Source organism: Narcine bancroftii, chromosome 3 (genome assembly GCF_036971445.1).
Source record: "Narcine bancroftii isolate sNarBan1 chromosome 3, sNarBan1.hap1, whole genome shotgun sequence".
In the NCBI taxonomy this organism is placed as follows: Eukaryota; Metazoa; Chordata; class Chondrichthyes; order Torpediniformes; family Narcinidae; genus Narcine; species Narcine bancroftii.
In genome coordinates, this window is record NC_091471.1 from 102,524,345 (window position 1) to 102,543,543 (window position 19,199).

Here is a 19,199-nt window from a genome sequence, read left to right on the forward strand (position 1 = left end):
ATTGCAATAAATTACCCTGTGTGTTGAAAGGTATTTGCATAGATGTATGGACTGGCCAGTCCGAACCTCCCTGACCTTCTCTAACTCCTGCCCGGATTTCCCAATAAAGGGTGGCGTACCAGACTTGCCCCCTCTTGCTCCTGTATCTGGAACCTGGCCAAAGTAGTGTATCAGTCAGTAATGCTCAGGTTTTTGGTAATTAAAGCCATTTAATCACTCCATCATGTTGAAATGATTATTGTGTGCTCCAAAATTTAATTACCAAAACAAAAGCCATGGAAGCTCAGCAGACTGGACAAGGCAGCAGTGGTCATCCAGCCCAGAGACGGTGGAGTCGACCCAGCCAAGTGGTGTAGTAGTGGACACACCCCTGGGGTCTGAATCAACTCTGCAGTGGGTAATGGGAGAAGTTTGCCAGCTGACTACACTCACGATTGAACTCAGGGAACCCAATGCAGACATTACCTTCAAGAGGTGGCTGCATGGGATGCAGATGTTCATGGACCGCCACAACCTAAAGGATGCTGAAGATGAGTATGATCTCCTGTTTGCATCCATGGACGATCAGGCATTTTGAATAATTAGAGACTGCAAACATACGACGAAGCGATGGCCCTACTGCAGAAGCAGTACGGGACCTCAACAAAACCACTGTTCGTTAGGTACAAATTAATGACTCAACAATCAGTCAAGCCCCTGGGAAGCCCTTCTCACAATTCGTGCGGGCGAAAAGAGAGCTGGTTAGAACCTGCAGGTGTACAGCGGTGAGCGCTTCCAAGTATGCGGACGATCTGATGCGGGATGGACTGCTGACAAACATGCTAGCGACCCAGGTCCGTCAAAGACTCCTGACAAAGGTAACTGCACATTGCAAGATGTACTAGACTTGGGGGAGGTGATGGAGACTGCGATGCAAAGCTGGGAGGCTTACACTACCAGCAGTCCAGTGTTCACATGGGGAATGAGGGTGCTGCCAATTTGGGATATGGCATCAACGGCAGCAGCGGCCGTGGCCAGAAAATGCAGGTTCTGCGGGCTGGCTAGGCAGCCCCCAGAAGTCCTGCCAGCCAGAAATGCAGTGTGCTCAAATTGCAAATAAAAAAGGCACTGTGAAGGTGTGCCGGGGGAAGCCCACTACCAGCAGTGCCACATGTGATCCGAGGGATGGGTCGCCATCTTTGGGGGAGTGGTCATCAACATGACAATCACTAATGTCACTTCTGGCTTCAGATCAGCGACCGCTAATTTCACTTCTTGTCCCAGCCATGTGCGAGTACTGGGGGCAGCCATCTTCTGAGGCACGGATTCCAACATATTACAGACAGGAACGGTACAATGGTAACTCTGAATCGGACCTAACTCTGGCCTCTGTGACACTGAATCAGAACAGGCCTCACCAGCTGACTCGATGGATGATGGACATTGAGGTAAACGGTTGTGTCACAGGGAACACCAAAAGTTTTATCCACCCGGACTTGTAAAGTGTTGTGCACTGAAGGTGTCTCCATAAAAATGCCGAATATCCCAGTCCGTAGAGATGTGTGGGTTCTGTCGAGTAGACTTAAGGGTGCAAAGCAGGGAGTACAGGGATTTTAAAATCATGGTAATGCCCAAATCCTGCGTGCTGGATATCCGGGGGTTAGACTTCCAGTGTTTGCTGAGAAGTGTAATGATGCAGTTTAACAGTCTGCGCCCCCCGATCACGGTGCAGAACGAGGAATTTGGCTCACTGAATGAGAGTAAGCTGGGCAGTATGTGTGGGCTGTCCATTCTTCGAGTTCCACTGCCTCCACTATTTGAGCACTTAGCAGAGAATTGTAGACCTATAGCTGCCAAAAGCAGGAAGATTAGCCTGAAGGACAGGCATTTCATTAAAACTGAAGTCCAGAGGCTGTTGGCCAAAGGCATCATTGAGCCCAGTAACAGCCAGTTCAGGTGTTGGTGGTAAAAGTGGGGGGGGGGAGGGGGGGTGGAGGGGAGGAGGAGAAAAACCAAATGGTAATAGGCTACAGACAGACTGTGAATAGATTTACGTTACTGGATGCCTACCCTCTACGCCGAATTGCCGACATGGTGATTGAGATAGCCCAATATATGGTCTTCTCCACCATAGACCTTAAGTCGCCATACCATCAGATCCCAACCCACCCATAGGACAGGCCCTACACGGCTTTTGAAGCCAACGGCCGACTGTATCAGTTCCGCAGGGTGCCATTCAGTCTGACGAATGGGGTATCAGTGTTACAAAGGGAGATGGACCGCATGGTGGATGATCACAAGCTAAAGGCAACATTCCCTTATTTGGATAACGTCACCATATGCAGCCATGACGTGGAGGAACACGATACGAATCAAGAAGCGCATGTGGCGCACTTCATGGCTGGCAATACTAGGGTGCATGGTGGAGGGAGGGATCGTGTCCCCAGACCCTGAGAGAATGCGCACCCTTAGGGAGCTCCCATTGCCCCAAAACCTGAAAGCCCTGAAAAGGTGCGTCGGGTTCTTTTCACATTACGCAGACAAGGCCCGGCTATTAGTGAAGACAACAGACTTACCCCCATCAGTGGAGGCTCATAAAGCCTTCAAGAGCATCCAGGATGAGATTGCTAAGGCAGTGATGCAGGCCACTGATGAATTCATCCCATTCCAAGTGGAATGTGATACCTCTGATGTTTCCCTAGCAACCACGCTGAATCGGGCAGGCAGGCCAGTGGCATTTTACTCTAGAACACTCCAGGTCCCGGAACTCAGGCACTCAGCAATTGAGAAAGAAGCCAAGGCTATAATGGAAGCTGTGTGCCACTGGAGGCATTATTTGGCTGGTAAACCATTTATCCTGCTGACGGACCAGAGGGCTGTCATATTTATGTTTAACAACAAACAGCGGGGTAAAATAAAAAATGATGAGATCATGTGGTGGAGAATCAAACTCTCTATGTACAATTATGAGATCCTATACCGGCCCTGGAAACTTAATGAGCCACCTGATGCTCTGTCCTGGGGAAGATGTGCCAGTGCACAAGCAGATCATCTGAAGTTCCTGCATGACATGCTCTGCCACCCTGGGGTCACAAGGCTGTATCTCTTTGAGAGGGCTAGAAATTTACCCTACTCAGGTGAGGAGATTCAGGAACTGTGCCATAACTGCTTGGTCTGAGCCGAATGCAAGCCGCATTTTTACAGACAAGATAGAGCCCAACTGATTAAGGCAGCCCATCCCTTCAAACATCTTAGTATGGACTTCAAGGGTCCCCTCCCATTCAATAACAGGAATCTGTACTTCCTGAATGTAGTGGATGAGTACTACCAGTTCCTGTTTGTTATTCCTTGTCCGACATGACTGCAGCCATGGTCATCAAAACACTGTGGACCATATTCACTATGTTTGGATATCCCAAGTGCATATATAGTGACAGGGGTTTCTCCTTCATGAGTCAGGAGCTGCAACAGTACCTACAGGCAGAGGGAATAGCCATGAGCAGAACTACTTGCCACAACCCCCATGGAAATGGGCAAATGGAGAGGGAGAATGGTACCATCTGGAGGGCAGTCCTGTTGGCCCTCACGTCATAAGGGATGCCTGTCTCCCAGAGGCGAGAGGTACTACCGGATGTGCTGCATGCTACCAGGTCCCTGCTGGGCACGGCTACAAATGCCACCCCCCACCCCACGAGAGACTTTTCTTTTCCCAGGAGGTCGGCATCTGGAACCACAATGCCAGGCTGACGACACCGGGGCTGGTACTTCTTCGCAGACATATTAGACCCCACAAGACAGATCCCCGGTGGAAAGAGTGCATCTGATACACGCGAACCCACAATACGCATTTGTGCGGTATCAGGATGGGAGGGAGGACACAGTGTCAGTGCGAGGTCTGGCCAGGGCAGGGTACACTAATACTGATCAGGTTCTTTTTTAATTATTTATGAACTAGAAGCTCTCTCTCCACAGCTGTGCACAATTCTGACTGTGATATAGAGAATTTAGGTTAAAAAGACTTAAGTTAAAATGTGATGATTAATCATAAACAGGGAAGCCAGAACGGACAGAGAGTTTACTAGCAGTCAAGGACAGAAGGAGCTGCTGAATATGTTTTTTTAAACCTATCTTTTCATGGTCATAGTGAGAGACATGCAGGAGACAAAGGATTGATAAGAAGTGTGAGAAACAGAATTCAGTGAATGTAAAGTTCACAGCGTACGTAACGAACGTGATAATTAATAATGCAGTTATACTTAGAATGTTTTTGTAATACTAACCAATTAAAACAGTATTAATAAGAAGGGGAAGGGCAAATAATAAAGGTATAAAAATCAATGCACTGTATGTATCGGGGCTTAACTGGTGAGAAACCAGTTGAGTCCAACTCTGCAGACTTGTAAATAAAGCTTGTCGTGTCATCAGTTTTAAAGAGACTCATGTGTGAGAAGTTTTATTTCTGACAAATGGGGACTCGTCCGGGATCTACACTCCGGCCGTGAGGGGAGGCGAGAAGAGGGACATCGGAGGCGGTGCACCCCGCTGAGTTCAGCGGCTCCTAGTCCCTTGCTCGTCGCTTCGGGCGGCTTGAGCGAGTGGTATCCGGACAGGGTGACACGACAAGACGGAGAGGAGAAGGGTGACAGTTCAATCCCCGGGAAGACACCGGTAAGTGACGACTTACGATTGTGGTGTGGGGATTGGGTAACAGGTGTAATGGGATACACCTGTTTGGATAAAAACCTAACGGAATAGATTAAGTATAGATCTTTTGTCGTTGTGTGAGGACCCTGTCGCGGGACTCTAGGATAGACCCCAGGGAAACCTCGGCGGTAACCGAAGGAGGGACAGCACCTCCGACGAAGTGCCGAGAAGAGAGGGGTCAACCCCAGGAAAACCTCAGCGGTAACCGAAGGAGGGACAGCACCTCCGACGAGGCGTCTGAGAGGAAGGGAGTAGGGTCCAGAGCGAGAGGGTCCTCAGCAACGATAAACAGATCTAGGTGGGAAAATGGGAGGATCAAAATCTAAGGGCTCGTCTGAAAATTCAGGACAATTCCTGGGAGTACCCCTTGACAGCCCTTTGGGGAGAATGTTTGAAAATTGGGATAGTAATAGATATCGGGACAAAAACAAGAAAAAGATGGTCCAATATTGTCTCCTTTGGTCAAAACAACCTATTAAAGGTTCCTCGGTCTGGTGGCCGAAATTTGGATCTGATGAGGATTGGGTTAGACAAGCATTAAACATATATGTAAATTCGAGACCAAAGGTGAATCAAGAAGAGTCAGCATATGCATTTTGTTGGGTTCCCTGGCCAGGATCCTTAACAGAATGTTTTAAATTGAGAGTGGCAGGAGAAAAGAAATGGGAACCTCTGGACAACCTTCCCCCTCCTTATATTCCCCCGGTGCCTACTGCGCCCGAGGAAAGCTTATTACCGGAGGGGAAAGGTGATGAATCTGATTGCCCCGAAGGGGGCCGGGATAAAAAGGATGAATTAAGGGAGTCGGACCCTAAACTTCCACCGGTAAACCGACCCTGGACAAGATCCCAGACTGGTCCAGGACCATCAAAGTTTTCAATAAACCTAAATCCCCTGAGAGAAGTTCCTATGGGAGGACCGGGAGGGGGAACGGGATATGTGAATGTTCCCCTAACTAGTACAGAGGTGCGGGGATTTAAGAAAGAAATGAAAAAGTTATTGGAAGATCCTATAGGACTGGCTGAACAGCTTGACCAATTCTTGGGACCAAACACATATACGTGGGAAGAGATGCAGGCAATAATGGGAACATTATTTTCACCCCAGGAGAGGCAGATGATTCGACGGGCTGCCCTCCTCATGTGGGAATATGAACAACCTGGGGACCCTAGACCCCATGAACAAAAATATCCCCTAAATGAACCCAGGTGGGACAAACGAACACCCGAGGGATTGGCAAGTATGAGACAATATAGAGAGTGGACAATTAAAGGGATACGGGAGGCTGTGCCAAAGGGTCACAATTTTACCAAGGCATTTGGGAACCACCAGGGGAAAGACGAGTCCCCTACTGATTTTTTGGAGAGGGTGAGAATGTCCAACAGTATGCTGGTGTGGACCCTAGTACACCAATGGGTGAACAGCTTATTCGAATTGAATTTGTTTCCAAATCATGGCAAGACATTAGAAAGAAACTAGAAAAGGAGGAGGACTGGAGTGAAAAACCCCTAAGTGAACTGTTAAAAAAGGCACAAAAAGTATATGTGCAGAGAGAAGAAGATCAAAAGAAGGCGACAAAGGTTATGGTACAGACTATCCGACAGATGAATGCTGAATCCAGAGGGGAAAGAAAACAAAACCTTCCTCTAAACAATCCAAAATATCCAAGAGAGGGAAGACCCCGGAGATTCGTTAAGTGCTATTACTGCAATGAGGAAGGACACTTTAAGAGGGAATGCCCCCGATACAAGAGGGAATTGCGTGCCCTCGAACTTATGGAAGAAGATTAGGGGTGTCAGGGGTTCCAAATGTTAGGGACCAAATATAAGAGGGAACCCCTGGTAAAACTAAAAATTGGTCCCAAGGGAGAAGAGGTGGTGTTTATGGTGGACACAGGAGCGGAACGAAGTAGTGTAATAACTGTGCCAATGGGAACTGAGCCTATAAAAAGTAATTTGACAATTTCTGGGATAGAAGGAGCTCCCAGAATGGTATCAATAATTCCCCAAGTAACAGTGAAACTGGAAGAAAGAGAAGGGGTACAAGACCTCTTGTTATTACCTTCGGCTGGATTTAACCTCCTAGGAAGGGACTTACAGGCTCTCCTAGGTTTGGGTGCTCTCCCTGTGGACGGAGAAGTGCGAGTCCACCTCTGCGCTTTAAAGGAAGAGGATGAACGGCAGATTGACGAGAGAGTCTGGTATAAGGAGGGAAATCGAGGAGGTCTGGACATCCCACCTTTACATGTCACATTAATACCAGGTCATCAGCCGGTAAGGAAACGTCAGTATCCTATTTCTTTGGAAGGGAGAAAAGGGCTACAGCCGGTAATTGAGACTTTTATACGAGACGGACTATTAGAAGAATGCATGTCACCTTATAACACCCCTATACTCCCAGTAAAAAAGTCAGATGGATCCTATCGCCTAGTTCAGGATCTAAGAAGTTTGAATGCTATTGTTCAGACCCGCCACCCAGTGGTGCCTAATCCCTATACTATTATGAGTCGGATTCCCCCAGACCATGAGTGGTTTAGTGTTATCGACTTGAAGGATGCCTTCTGGACTTGTCCGTTAGAAGAGGAAAGTAGAGATATGTTTGCGTTTGAATGGGAAAATCCATGGACAGGTAGACGGAGACAGTTTCGGTGGACTGTATTGCCCCAAGGGTTCACTGAATCTCCAAACCTGTTTGGACAAATGCTAGAACAAATCCTGATGGACTATCCACAATCTGATGATTCCCAACTAATGCAGTATGTGGATGATTTACTATTATCAGGACCCAAGGAACAAGAAATGAGGAGAGAGACCATTAGACTCTTGAATTATCTGGGGAAAAAGGGTCTACGAGTGTCCAGAAACAAGTTACAGTTTGTTGAGAAAACTGTGATATATCTGGGACACCAGATAAGTAAAGGACAGAAACGGATTACCCCTGAACGAATTGCGGGAATCACTAGAATGCCTTTACCCCGTAATAAGAAGGAAATAAGACAATTCCTGGGACTCTTAGGATACTGTAGGTTATGGATAGAGGACTACTCAGTTTTGGTGAAGTTTATGTATGATAAACTGACAAATGAAAATGACTATCCATTGAAATGGACCCAGGAGGAGGAGGGATGGTTCGAGGACTTGAAACATCGCCTAACACGAGCCCCAGTGCTCACTCTGCCCTCTTTAAAACAGCCCTTCCAGCTATTTGTCACTCATAACCAAGGAACAGCTGTGGGAGTTTTAACACAAGAAAAAGGCGGTCAGCGACACCCAGTAGCTTTCCTTTCCAAAATGATGGACCCAGTGTCTCGCGGATGGCCGACGTGTATCCAGGGAGTAGCGGCTGCTGCTCTGTTGGTAGAGGAAGCACGTAAACTTACTTTTGGAGGAAAGATGACTGTGTACACCTCCCATTCTGTGAGTGTTTTATTAACACAAACTGCCCATCGATGGCTGACTGATTCTCGCATATTAAAGTATGAAACCATTTTAATGGTTGGAGAAGATTTACAGTTTGCAAAAATTAATAGCTGCAACCCAGCTCAATTTTTATACGGCAGTGAAACAGAGAAAGAGGTGGAGCATGACTGTGTCGAGTTGACAGATCTTCAGACCAAGACCCGAGAAGACCTTTGCGATACTCCGCTGGGAGAAGGATATGAATTCTACATTGATGGCTCCGCCAGATGTGTTGACGGAATGAGAAGAAATGGGTATGCTATAATAGAAGGAAATACTTGGAAAGTAGTAGAATCCACGAGACTACCCGGAAGCTGGTCAGCACAATCCTGTGAACTATATGCCTTGCAGAGAGCCCTCAAAATACTGGCAAAGAAAATTGGAACGATTTACACAGATTCCAAATACGCATACGGAGTAGTGCATACCTTTGGTAAGATCTGGAAGGAGCGTGGTCTAATTACATCAAGAGGAAAGGAATTGGCACACGAACAGATGATTACTCTGACTCTAGAAGCCTTAACATTACCCCAAGAAATAGCAGTGGTCTACATACCAAGCCATCAAAGGGGAGATAACCCGACAGCAATTGGAAACAGACTGGCTGATGAAGAAGCCAAAAGAGCAGCCATGCAACAAGAAGTCCGTTTGCTGACTTTAATCCCAATAAGGCAAGGCATAAAGACAGCTCCCATTTTCACTGCTAAAGAAGAAAAGAACATGGATCAGCTGGGCGCAAACCAGTTACCTGATGGAACATGGAAAACACCAGATGGAAGAATTGTTCTAAATAAAGAAATAACTCGCAATATTTTAAAACACCTGCATCAACAGAGCCACTGGGGCACCCAAGCCTTATGTGACACAGTGCTTCGAGAATATGTGTGTAAGGGAATCTACACCTTGGCCCAACAAGAGGTGCAAAATTGTTATCTATGCACAAAAATTAATAAGAAGATAATGAGGACAGGGACCATGGGAGGTCAACCATTAGCCATACGCCCTTTTCAACGTATCCAGATCGACTTCACAGAGTTACCTCAAGTTCAAAGATGGAAATATCTGTTGGTGATAATAGATCACTTTACCCGATGGGTAGAAGCCTTCCCAACAATAAATACTACAGCCTCTACAGTAGCTCGCCTCCTCCTAGAGCAGATAATCCCCAGATATGGTATAATGGATTCTATAGACTCAGACAGGGGTCCACATTTTTCTTCAAAAATCCAGCAATTGATTTGTGATGCATTACAGGTCTCTTGGAAATTACATACCCCTTGGCATCCACAAAGCTCAGGGAAGGTCGAGCGTATGAATGGAACACTAAAAATCCAATTGACAAAGTTAATGGTGGAAACTAAAATGCCTTGGATAAAGTGTCTGCCCCTAGCCTTATTGAGAATTCGTACTGCCCCACGAAAAGATGTAGGGCTGTCCCCTTATGAAATGATGTTTGGGCTTCCCTTCTGGAGTACAGTTGAGGGGTGTCCCACCTTGGGGGAAGGGGATATATTTGTTAGGAACTATTTACAGGCACTGTCACGCTCTCTTACAGATTTACGAAAGAGAGGACTATTGGCACAAACACCGCCTCTAGACTTTTCTTTACACAAAGTGGAACCAGGAGACTGGATTCTTATCAAGACCTGGAAGACTGAAAAACTCCAGCCCCAGTGGGAAGGTCCATACCAAGTTCTCTTAACTACAGAAGCTGCAGCACGAACAAGAGAGAAGGGGTGGACACACGCATCCAGATTTAAGGGACCTGTAGAGGCGCCACAGGACCCTGATACGAACTCAGATTGGACTTGTATTCCTGGAGAAAAACCTCTTACCTTACGATTTCGCAAAAAGACTTAATTCACAATGTTATTGTTATGTTCTTTGATTTTTCTTAGTTTGCCTATGTCTTTATCAAGTGTGAAATGTAAGAAATGCAGAGATACAGTGGTCCTGTTTCAGGACCACATTTGGGGAAGAAAGGAAGGTAATTTCATTTCCCATACCTCAGTTCCTGAGAAATGTTGGGCAGAAAATACCACCCAACATCCATATACCCCTTGTGTGGAAAAAGAAGGAAATAATATGGGTCATTATATACAGATTCCTAATACCACTCCTTTCCCTCTTAACGGTTGGAAAGGTGACTCAAGCCCACCATGCCCTGATGGACTCTGGTTTTGCATACACCAACGTACTGTTCCAATGAGAAGTTACACTCCACACTCGAAATTGCCTGTCCCTTTAAGACAGCCGGACTTAGTTCGAGTCCATCCAAATAACCATGTAAGTTTCGGTAATGTAATTGAGGGAGATAACCTTTTTGTAGATCTGGCAACTAAAATTGCAGGAACTTTTAATGTAACTAATTGTTGGGTCTGCGGGGGTCCACGGATGTCAGAACAATGGCCTTGGTGGGGAGAACCTCTCAATTCATTGACCACGATTTCCCGCATTTGGACAACTAACCGAACGAGATCAAGAGAAACCTGGTCTCTCTCTAATGTCCCCTCTGGTTTTTATTGTCTCTCACGAGCCGGCAAATACCCAGTAGGAGAAAGTCCCTGCAAGGCTGTATGGATTCGCATTTCGCCTGGTGTTTTCACTTGGTTTCCTAAACCTCAGACTTGGTTCTTATCCACTGTTTTTAAAACTAATTGCCTACCCCTGTCTAATAGCAGTATTCAGTTTTGGAATTGTACCACTTCCACCATCACAGGACCATACCAATCAAATCCTGTTCTTAAAAGAGTTTGGGAAAGGGGGTATGGAGTATCCCCAAATGGATTATTCTGGGTATGTGGTAATAAAGCTTATACTCGTCTTCCCTCACAGTGGAGTGGAACTTGTTTCCTAGGAATAATCCGCCCAGAATTTTTCCTTCTACCCCACGATCACGGTCATAAATTAGGCGTGAAGGTCTTTGATACATTACATCGTGAACCCCGCTCTACCACGGTACATTTGGGAGAATGGAGAGATGATTGGCCTCCAGAGCGCATAATTCCCATCTCAACACCAAATTACTGCCCAGTGAAGAGGATTGGCATTAAAGCCCTTCTTTGCTGGGAAGTAGAGGAAAGGAAAGAAGATGGACAGAATATCCTTGTTCTTTTTATGTTAGGTACTACAGCATTCTCTCAACAGACAGCAAAGAAATTGTTCTCTTATCTGTTGACCATACTGTAGCCAAGAGCTTAAATACAAGTTGAAGTTGGAAATTAACGTCATTATTCGTGTAAATTGCACGGAATAGCTTGCAAAAGCGATCAGAATTTTAGTTTCAGCTGCTTGAATCCAATTCTTCCATAAAATGTTTTATGATCTGCCACATCATGTCATTATATTCATTGACAAGATGCAACTTTATCGTCGACCATTGCAACAGCTGAAGTGGTCGAATTAATATATGAAAATATATTTAGCATTTTGCTGACCTTGAGATTTATGAATATTCCCTCTTCCAAACGAACAACACACGGAGATCAAGACCCACATGACGAACCAAAGCGAAAACTCGGAGCTGCATCGATTGGTCAAGTAATTGGAGTTTTAACATGATTGGCAGCTTAATCCGTGATCTGATTGGACAGACCTGGGATCCATCGGACATTCCCTCCCCCGCCCCTCCCCCGCCCCCGTTTAGCTATCACGAGTGATCCGGAACGGGGTGAGCAGTTGTTCGAGTTTCAGTTCGTTGTTTCCACCTCGAATCGCCATGATGTATTTAAGGGGAATAGCAGGTCAAGCGAGCTGGGGCAGTCCCCCGTAGGGTAAAGCTCTTGCTAATATAGCGGGGTGGTATTGGCCAGTGGATGGGCCTGGCGAGCCCCATCAATGAGCGAGGGCTCAACGACGCTTCAGCGCTTTGTTTACCTTCGTCTTGCCGGCACCGTCGCTCGGTTCCGTTCTCATCGCCGACTCCTGTCAAAACATCCTGTCCACCTTTTCCCCACGGCTTTCTAATATTTTCATAAAGATGGCGGAGGGACCACAGGCTGCAAACTAATGACTGTCAGAAACATCGCTTCAATTTGTAATATGGTGAGTACCCGGCCGTGGTCGCCCAGGGCTGCACCGACTGGTGTCGACGACTCCGATCCGATCCACCTCGTCGGGGTTGGAGACCGGGTTTAACGGTACCGTGGCTGCTTTTAAAGTTCTCACCATTCAGTTTGCAAGATTGGTGATTTAAAATTGACAAGGACGTGAATTGTTCGCCCCCTTATCGCGATGTATGAACACGTTCGAGCCCTTGCCATCAATCACATTGCCACTGAATGAAAATGAACATCCTTCCACCTGGAAAACACTCTCCGGTCTGAAGCCGTGAAGTTGCATTGGTGTTTGGGTTGGTGGGGGGGGGGGACTTGCAAATACTTTTGTGTGACTATTAACCTTTCCGTTTGCGTTGAAAATATACTTGCAAAAAGAACTGTGGGGATTTAAACCAATTGTGCAGGTGCATTGTCGAAGAGACGACCAGTTGAGGACCTTGATGCCATTAAAATGTGTCCCGTTAACTCGATGAAGTGAAGCCATCATTGAACGGATTGGTTCGAGGGACCACAAACTCTTACCATCCCTGGGACGCTTCACAGTAGAAGTGACAGAAATCCATGGGGAAATAGTTGGCTCCTACTGGGGAACTCGAGGCTCTTTCTACGCGGATGAGTTATTTCTCGACCGAGGAGGCCCTCTCTTGGGCACCGGGCCACTGTGGACCAGGGAGATGGGTGGAACTCAATGATCTGATCAAGGGGCTGGATGAGCCTCTTTTACTTCAAAACAACCGCGTTGGTTTATCTCACTTGGATGAACTTTGGGTGAGGTGGGATGTTGTCAGAATATCGAGTTTTCCCAATTTAGAGTGATAATTGGTTCACTGGGAACATTGACCTCTACTTTTATGGCTGACTTCTGAATTTTGGGCAGGAATTATATGGACGTACAATATGTTCATCGAACTGATCTCTTCTGCAAAACATTTATTTCTCATAGGCTAGCATATTTATTTCATATTTTGTTAGATTGCTATTTTCTTTTTGTTCCAAATCACAAGATGCATAGAACTGAGTCTTCCAGCTGTGATGCATATTAGGTTGCTTTAAGTATGTATCCTGGGGTATAGAGTGTTCCAGTCAGAAGAAAACCTAATTGAAAAGTTGAATTGGGCAGTCACAGATGTTAAATCTTCATTTCTCCATTGGAAAAAGTGATAAACAGAGTACTAATTAGCTTTTAATAAATAAGCAATTAATTATTACAATTTTTATATGAATTAACTGAACTGCATCAAAATCATGATTTCTTTCCTATAAAAGCTTAGTCCTGTTGAGGTGCTGAGTTTGAGTTTTCAAGCTTGGCAATTGCAAGATTAATCTGTAACCAGTATTGTAAAACAAAAGATAGAAATGATGGTCTAAATGCTTAATCCATTTGCACCCCATTAGTATTTCATTCCTGTATGATAAAAGATGACTATAAACTGAGACATGTTTTGTAAATTAGCAGAAAGCTCAGAATAAAAAATATAAATTAAAAAGAATAAATCTAAAGGCACACTGTTTAATATATACCTCACCCTATCTTAGACCAGGGCACTGAACAATGCTAGTCAAATGTTTTGCCTACAAGAAGAAACTTCTATTCAAATGTGAATGAAATATAATGAAAGATAAAAATAAAGATTCCATTATTGTCACGTAATATTGTATTTAGAATGTAACAGATGAAATTCTTTAAGTTTTGTCTGCCATAAGGCAGACAGAGATTTGCCTCTTTGTCCAGCGCCTCTCACAATGAGCAAAATGAAGTATCTTAAGATCATTAGAATAGTATTTTACTTAATTGAATATGGCTGCTTGATCTTTGTAGTTTGTTGATAGCTGCAAGAATAAGAGCTTAATTATTTTTAATTTTGCATATCTTAAGTTTTAAATTAAATGATATTTAAGCAAAAATGACTGTGGGACTCTACTCACAATTCTTCCAATTTGTCACAAATTTCTGTTCAGATCTTCCCTTCATTGTTCGTCTCGATCTTGTAGCTATTATGCCTTGTGACATTTATTCCCTCTTGGTTATAGCTGCTTTATATTTTTACATGGCCATAAATCGTCATGATTTGTAACCCATTGTCCAAAATTCATGTTATGATTGTGAGAATTTCAGTTAGGATGTCTTTATAAATCAGCATTGCTGGATTTCTCGTGCACTTGACAGAGCTGCTTCTGATTTTTATCCACAATTCAGATTGTGAAGGTAGGCTTTTGATTCACATCAGAGACTGAGCTTGCTCAGATCTGTTAAAAGAATGCTAAATTTGAAAGAAATGTTTGGTTTTCCTCAACTCAGAACAGTGAAATTTCAGTATTCCAATGGCTAAAGGTAGCTGAGTGTTTAATTTTTGTTAAATTCTGGCAGGGCCACTAGTAATGCCACAAAAAGGCTAAGCTTTTGCATTTCTTCTTAAAGCATCTGCTTTGTATGACAGGGATTGCAAAAATGTTTTTTTGACTCTCTCTACTTCCAGTTGCCAAAGGGTTTGAATAACTCTGAACATCAGAACAAAAAGTGGGTGTGGGGGTGGGTGGGTGGGTGTGTGTGTGTGTGTGTTAAAGCAGCAAATTGTGTTTTTAAATAAACAAAATTAGCATCTTTTGATCTTTATATATTTTTTAAAAAATCCATATAATGACTTTTATTGTTATAGGAACTATGGTTTTGTAATAATTGGAACAAAAATAGTATGGATTACTTGCTGTTGACCATAGATTTGTGGGATGGGGCAAAACTTTTCACCTTTTTTTAAAAAAAAAAAGGTGATGGTGGAAAATTAGCCCCATTGAAAAATATTTTTCAGAAGTATGGAGCTCTACTATTTTCAGAGAGGAATTAAGCATTTGCTTGTGTTGGAAGAGGCCTTTAGAGCAGAATCATTGGGCTCAGACGATGTGGCTTGATTCTGGGTTTTGTATTACATGTGTTTTCACAACTTTTTGGTTGCTATTGTATTGAACTGTAATTCTGTTTCTTTATTCGGGAGAATTGCACCATCCTCGTGGAGGAACTAACTTCAGTCCACATTCCATGTAATTCTTTTCTGTGGCTGATTTAGATAGTGCATGTACAGTGACTTGGTTACAAATGTCTTAAAAAAGGAGGAGGTTTTGATCTTCTCCTGAAATGGTTATTGAAGGAAATCTTTCAAATTTGAATCTAATTGAAAGCAAAATCAAATTGGGAATGAATGATGAATGCTAGTGGTATATATGAATTCCGAATTGGCTCTGAGAATTTGGTAGTCACACTCTATTTGCATATCACAAATAGAATCAGCATGAGGCACCAGGCCATTTAATCCAAATCCAAGCATCCTGTGGGTTTAGATTAAATATATTTGATTAGAAATTTTATTTTAACAGCCTTTGTCCAAGGTCATATTTTTAAAATGTAATTCAACATGTCAGAATTTTTTTCTTGTTGTGAAGCTATTGGATGTAAAGTGAGAGTAGGATGGAGAAATAGAATAAATTAAGTCACTGATTATAAATGGATTATCATAAAATTGATACAGATAAATAATTGCAGCTGCTGTGACCATAGTTTTAAACCTTGCAATTGTTACAGTTAAACCTGTAAACAGAAACAGTAATTAATACTATTGATAACTTGCTCTCTTATTTGGCAATTAATAGCCAAAGACACCATTCAATAAAATGTTTATTTTCATATCAAAAGTATGGTAGGTCACTTACAGACAACAAGTATAACAAAACAATTTAGCAGAGGAATTTTGTTCTACATCAAGCTAACTACAGTTTGTATAGATCAATGGTTAATAAAATATCACTTAATCTTTAGCCACTGAGAGCTCTGAATGTTCCCTATTTTGAAATGGAAAAAGATGCATTGAATACAAATCCAAATATACACAATTGTATCTTCCATTCACACTTTAGGAATTGTATAAATAATTTCACAGGATGTATAGTAAAGAAATGACCAATTTTCCCAACTGGCTTTGTAATTTTTTTTTGCTTTAAATGAGCCAATTTCCATCCAATATGAGTTCATTTGCCTGGTTCTTAATTCCAGCCAGGCTGTTCGTGAAATTATTAATAATGATAGGAGAGTCTACTTCCTTTGTAGTCATTTTGGGTAGTGTTTTTTCTTAATTCTCTATTGGATATATCGGTGCATATATTGTATTTGCTCTCCATTGCTGATTCAATGGAAACACGATTATCTCAAAAATGATTTAGATTTACAAATTGAATAAAAGCATTGACTTTAATTCCTGGAGACTTTAATGAAGCTGTGTGTGTACTTTAAGTATTTTGACTGACAAATTTGCATGCATGAAAATTAAGCCCAGGTGTAGAAGTTTTAAGCAAGGAATTTTGATGGCTGGATAAACAGAATCTAATTTGTGGAGAATGACAAAGAAAAAAAGAACTAATATTTGTGTGCACATTTTGTTTAAGGAAATGCAATTGTGTTATGATTTGTAAGGATTCCTAATAATTGAACATGTGATGTGGCATTTTGCTGCAGCTATGTATTATGCAGTGGTGTACTTGGCTGGAAGTTTATTTATTTTTTAAATTTTTAAAAAAATTTTCACATTATGAACCATATTAACCAAAATACACACAAACATTTCCCTCTTGAATATACACAGTGTCATTTTCTCCCCTTTTTCCCACCCCCCTCCCCACCCACTAAACGTTCAACATATACAATACATTAAACCCATTAAACAATGTCATCACAGAATGAAAATAAACAAGAAAATTATGTCATTTACTTTTACATACTGGGTCAGTTCATTTTGTCTTCTCATTCTGTCATTTTAGGTGGTGGAGGACCTATCTGTTGTGTTCCATGTACAGTTCCCAAATTTGTTCGAATAATGTTATGTTTATTTAAATTATATGTTTTTTCCAAAGGAATACATTTATTCATTTCTATGTACCATTGCTGTATTCTCAGGCTGTCTTCTGATTTCCAGGTTGACATTGTAGATTTTTCTGCTACAGCTAAGGCTATCATAATAAATCTTTTTTGTGCTTCATACAAATCGAGGACAAGTTCTTTACTTCTTATATTACTTAGAAGAAAGATCTCTGGATTTTTTGGTATGTTATTTTTTTGTGATTTTATTTAATACCTGATTTAGATCTTCCCAAAACTTTTCCACTTTCTCACATGCCCAAATTGCATGTACTGTTGTTCCTGTTTCCTTCTTACAGCGAAAACATCTATTTGATACTGTTTGGTCCCATTTATTTAACTTTTAGGGCGTGGTGGATAACCTGTGTAACCAATTATATTGTATCATGCGTAACCTCGTGTTTATTATATTTCTCATAGTTCCGGAGGATAGCTTTTCCCATGTTTCATTCTTTATCTTTATTTTAGGTCTTGTTCCCACTTTTGTTTGGGTTTACAGCTTATTTCCTCATTCTCTTTCTCTTGCAGTTTATTTTGATAGCATAGATCTCAGCGGTTATGCCATGGAGTGTGGTTGAGTAGGAACTGAAAATCTTCCTGTTTAGGAGGTCTGATGTGTTGCATTTGCCTTTACTGAAGATGACTTTGGTGCCTTGACAACACCCTGAAATAACCACTGCCTCTTCCCATGTGTTTCCTTCCTTGTCAGCTTCAAATCATGGTTAATGAGGAAAAATGATGTAAAAATAGTTAAAAACCATTGATCATAGTCTTGTCAACAATTAAATGTGGCATTGTGGATGAATTTAATTTTCACTGATGTTTGACTACTAATCTGGGAAGTTCTAACAATTATCCATAGCACTGCAGTCTTTGGTCTCTCAAAATGTTGACAGGAACCCAATAATACATGGTAAATTGTCATCAGATCTTAAATTAGTGGGAGAATAAGTCCTCTCTGCTTATGGAAGCTGTTATGGCTCTTTTGAAGGTTGTACTGTACCATGCAATCAACCTGCGAAGGACACAACAATCACATCGACATGATGGAGTGATTAAATGCCTTTAATTACCAAAAACCTGCATTACTGATACACTACTTGGCCAGATTCCAGGTACAGGAGCAAGAGGGGGCAAGTGCAGGCATGCCAGCCTTTATTGGGAAATCCGGGGAGGAGTTAGGGAAGGTCAGGGAGGTTCGGACTGGCCAGTCCATACATCTATGCAAATGCCTTTCACCACACAACCAATACCCTAGTTTTCAAGGCTGCTACATAGTTTGTATTCACTGCTATTTCATTCACTGTGTTTTTGTGGGGGAAAGAAAAAGCTTTTCCTTGTAATTGCTGGTATCAATCATTATGAATTGAGTATTATTATATTTTCCACAATAATTAAGTTTTTATGTTCACTTGTCCCCAGTTCTGTTGGAGTTCAGTTTTACAACTTGTATTGACTCCTTCATTCTTCCTCCCAAATCTATTTGCCTATTACCTTGGCTACATTCAAAGTTCATCTGCCGTGTACCCATCTATTCCACTACCTATATTTATTATTCAGCAATAGATATCTCTATTTATCACACTTCCAAATTTAATTCCATCTGCAAATTTTAATATTGTTCCCTACAGGTGCAAATATTAATGAATAAAAAGTATCATTTAATGTATTGGAATTGCCAGATGGGAGCATTCTTGCCTTCATCAGATGGCTGCAGGTTCAAGTTCCACCTTAGTAACTTGAGTTATTATGCATGGATCTTGCAGAGAAAATAAATGTTAAACAGATTAACAAAAGGTTAATTTTAAAATGTTGTATTTTGTAGGTGTTTGCATGTAAAGTTCAAAGATGTAATAACAATTTTTAAAATGCTTGATTTTTAAATGAATTAATCAACATAAAATTTCATAAACAAGATTGGAAGTTTAATTACAACACGTAAATTCAAAAATAATGGAATTCATATTTATTTCCATTTTTTTCTATTTAAAACTGTAAAGCCTTAGGGCTTGTGCTCAAGTTGTCAGAAGTAGTTTGTAAATTAGATGTGTTCTACTTGTGTTCAGGATTGAGGATGACTTGCTTCCATGTTGCTTTTGT

General features: G+C 42.3%; 1 protein-coding gene across 4 annotated transcripts in view; it reads left to right on the forward strand.

The window, feature by feature from the left end:
* Positions 1–11,793: 11,793 nt before the first annotated feature.
* Positions 11,794–19,199, forward strand: part of usp46 (ubiquitin specific peptidase 46) — a 93,433-nt gene continuing 86,027 nt past the window's right edge. For all 4 annotated transcript variants that reach the window (XM_069924672.1, XM_069924674.1, XM_069924673.1 and 1 more), the window contains exon 1: positions 11,794–12,185. In XM_069924672.1, the coding sequence (XP_069780773.1) occupies positions 12,150–12,185 (36 nt within the window). In that variant the 5' untranslated portion in view covers positions 11,794–12,149. The remainder of the gene's footprint in view (positions 12,186–19,199) is intronic.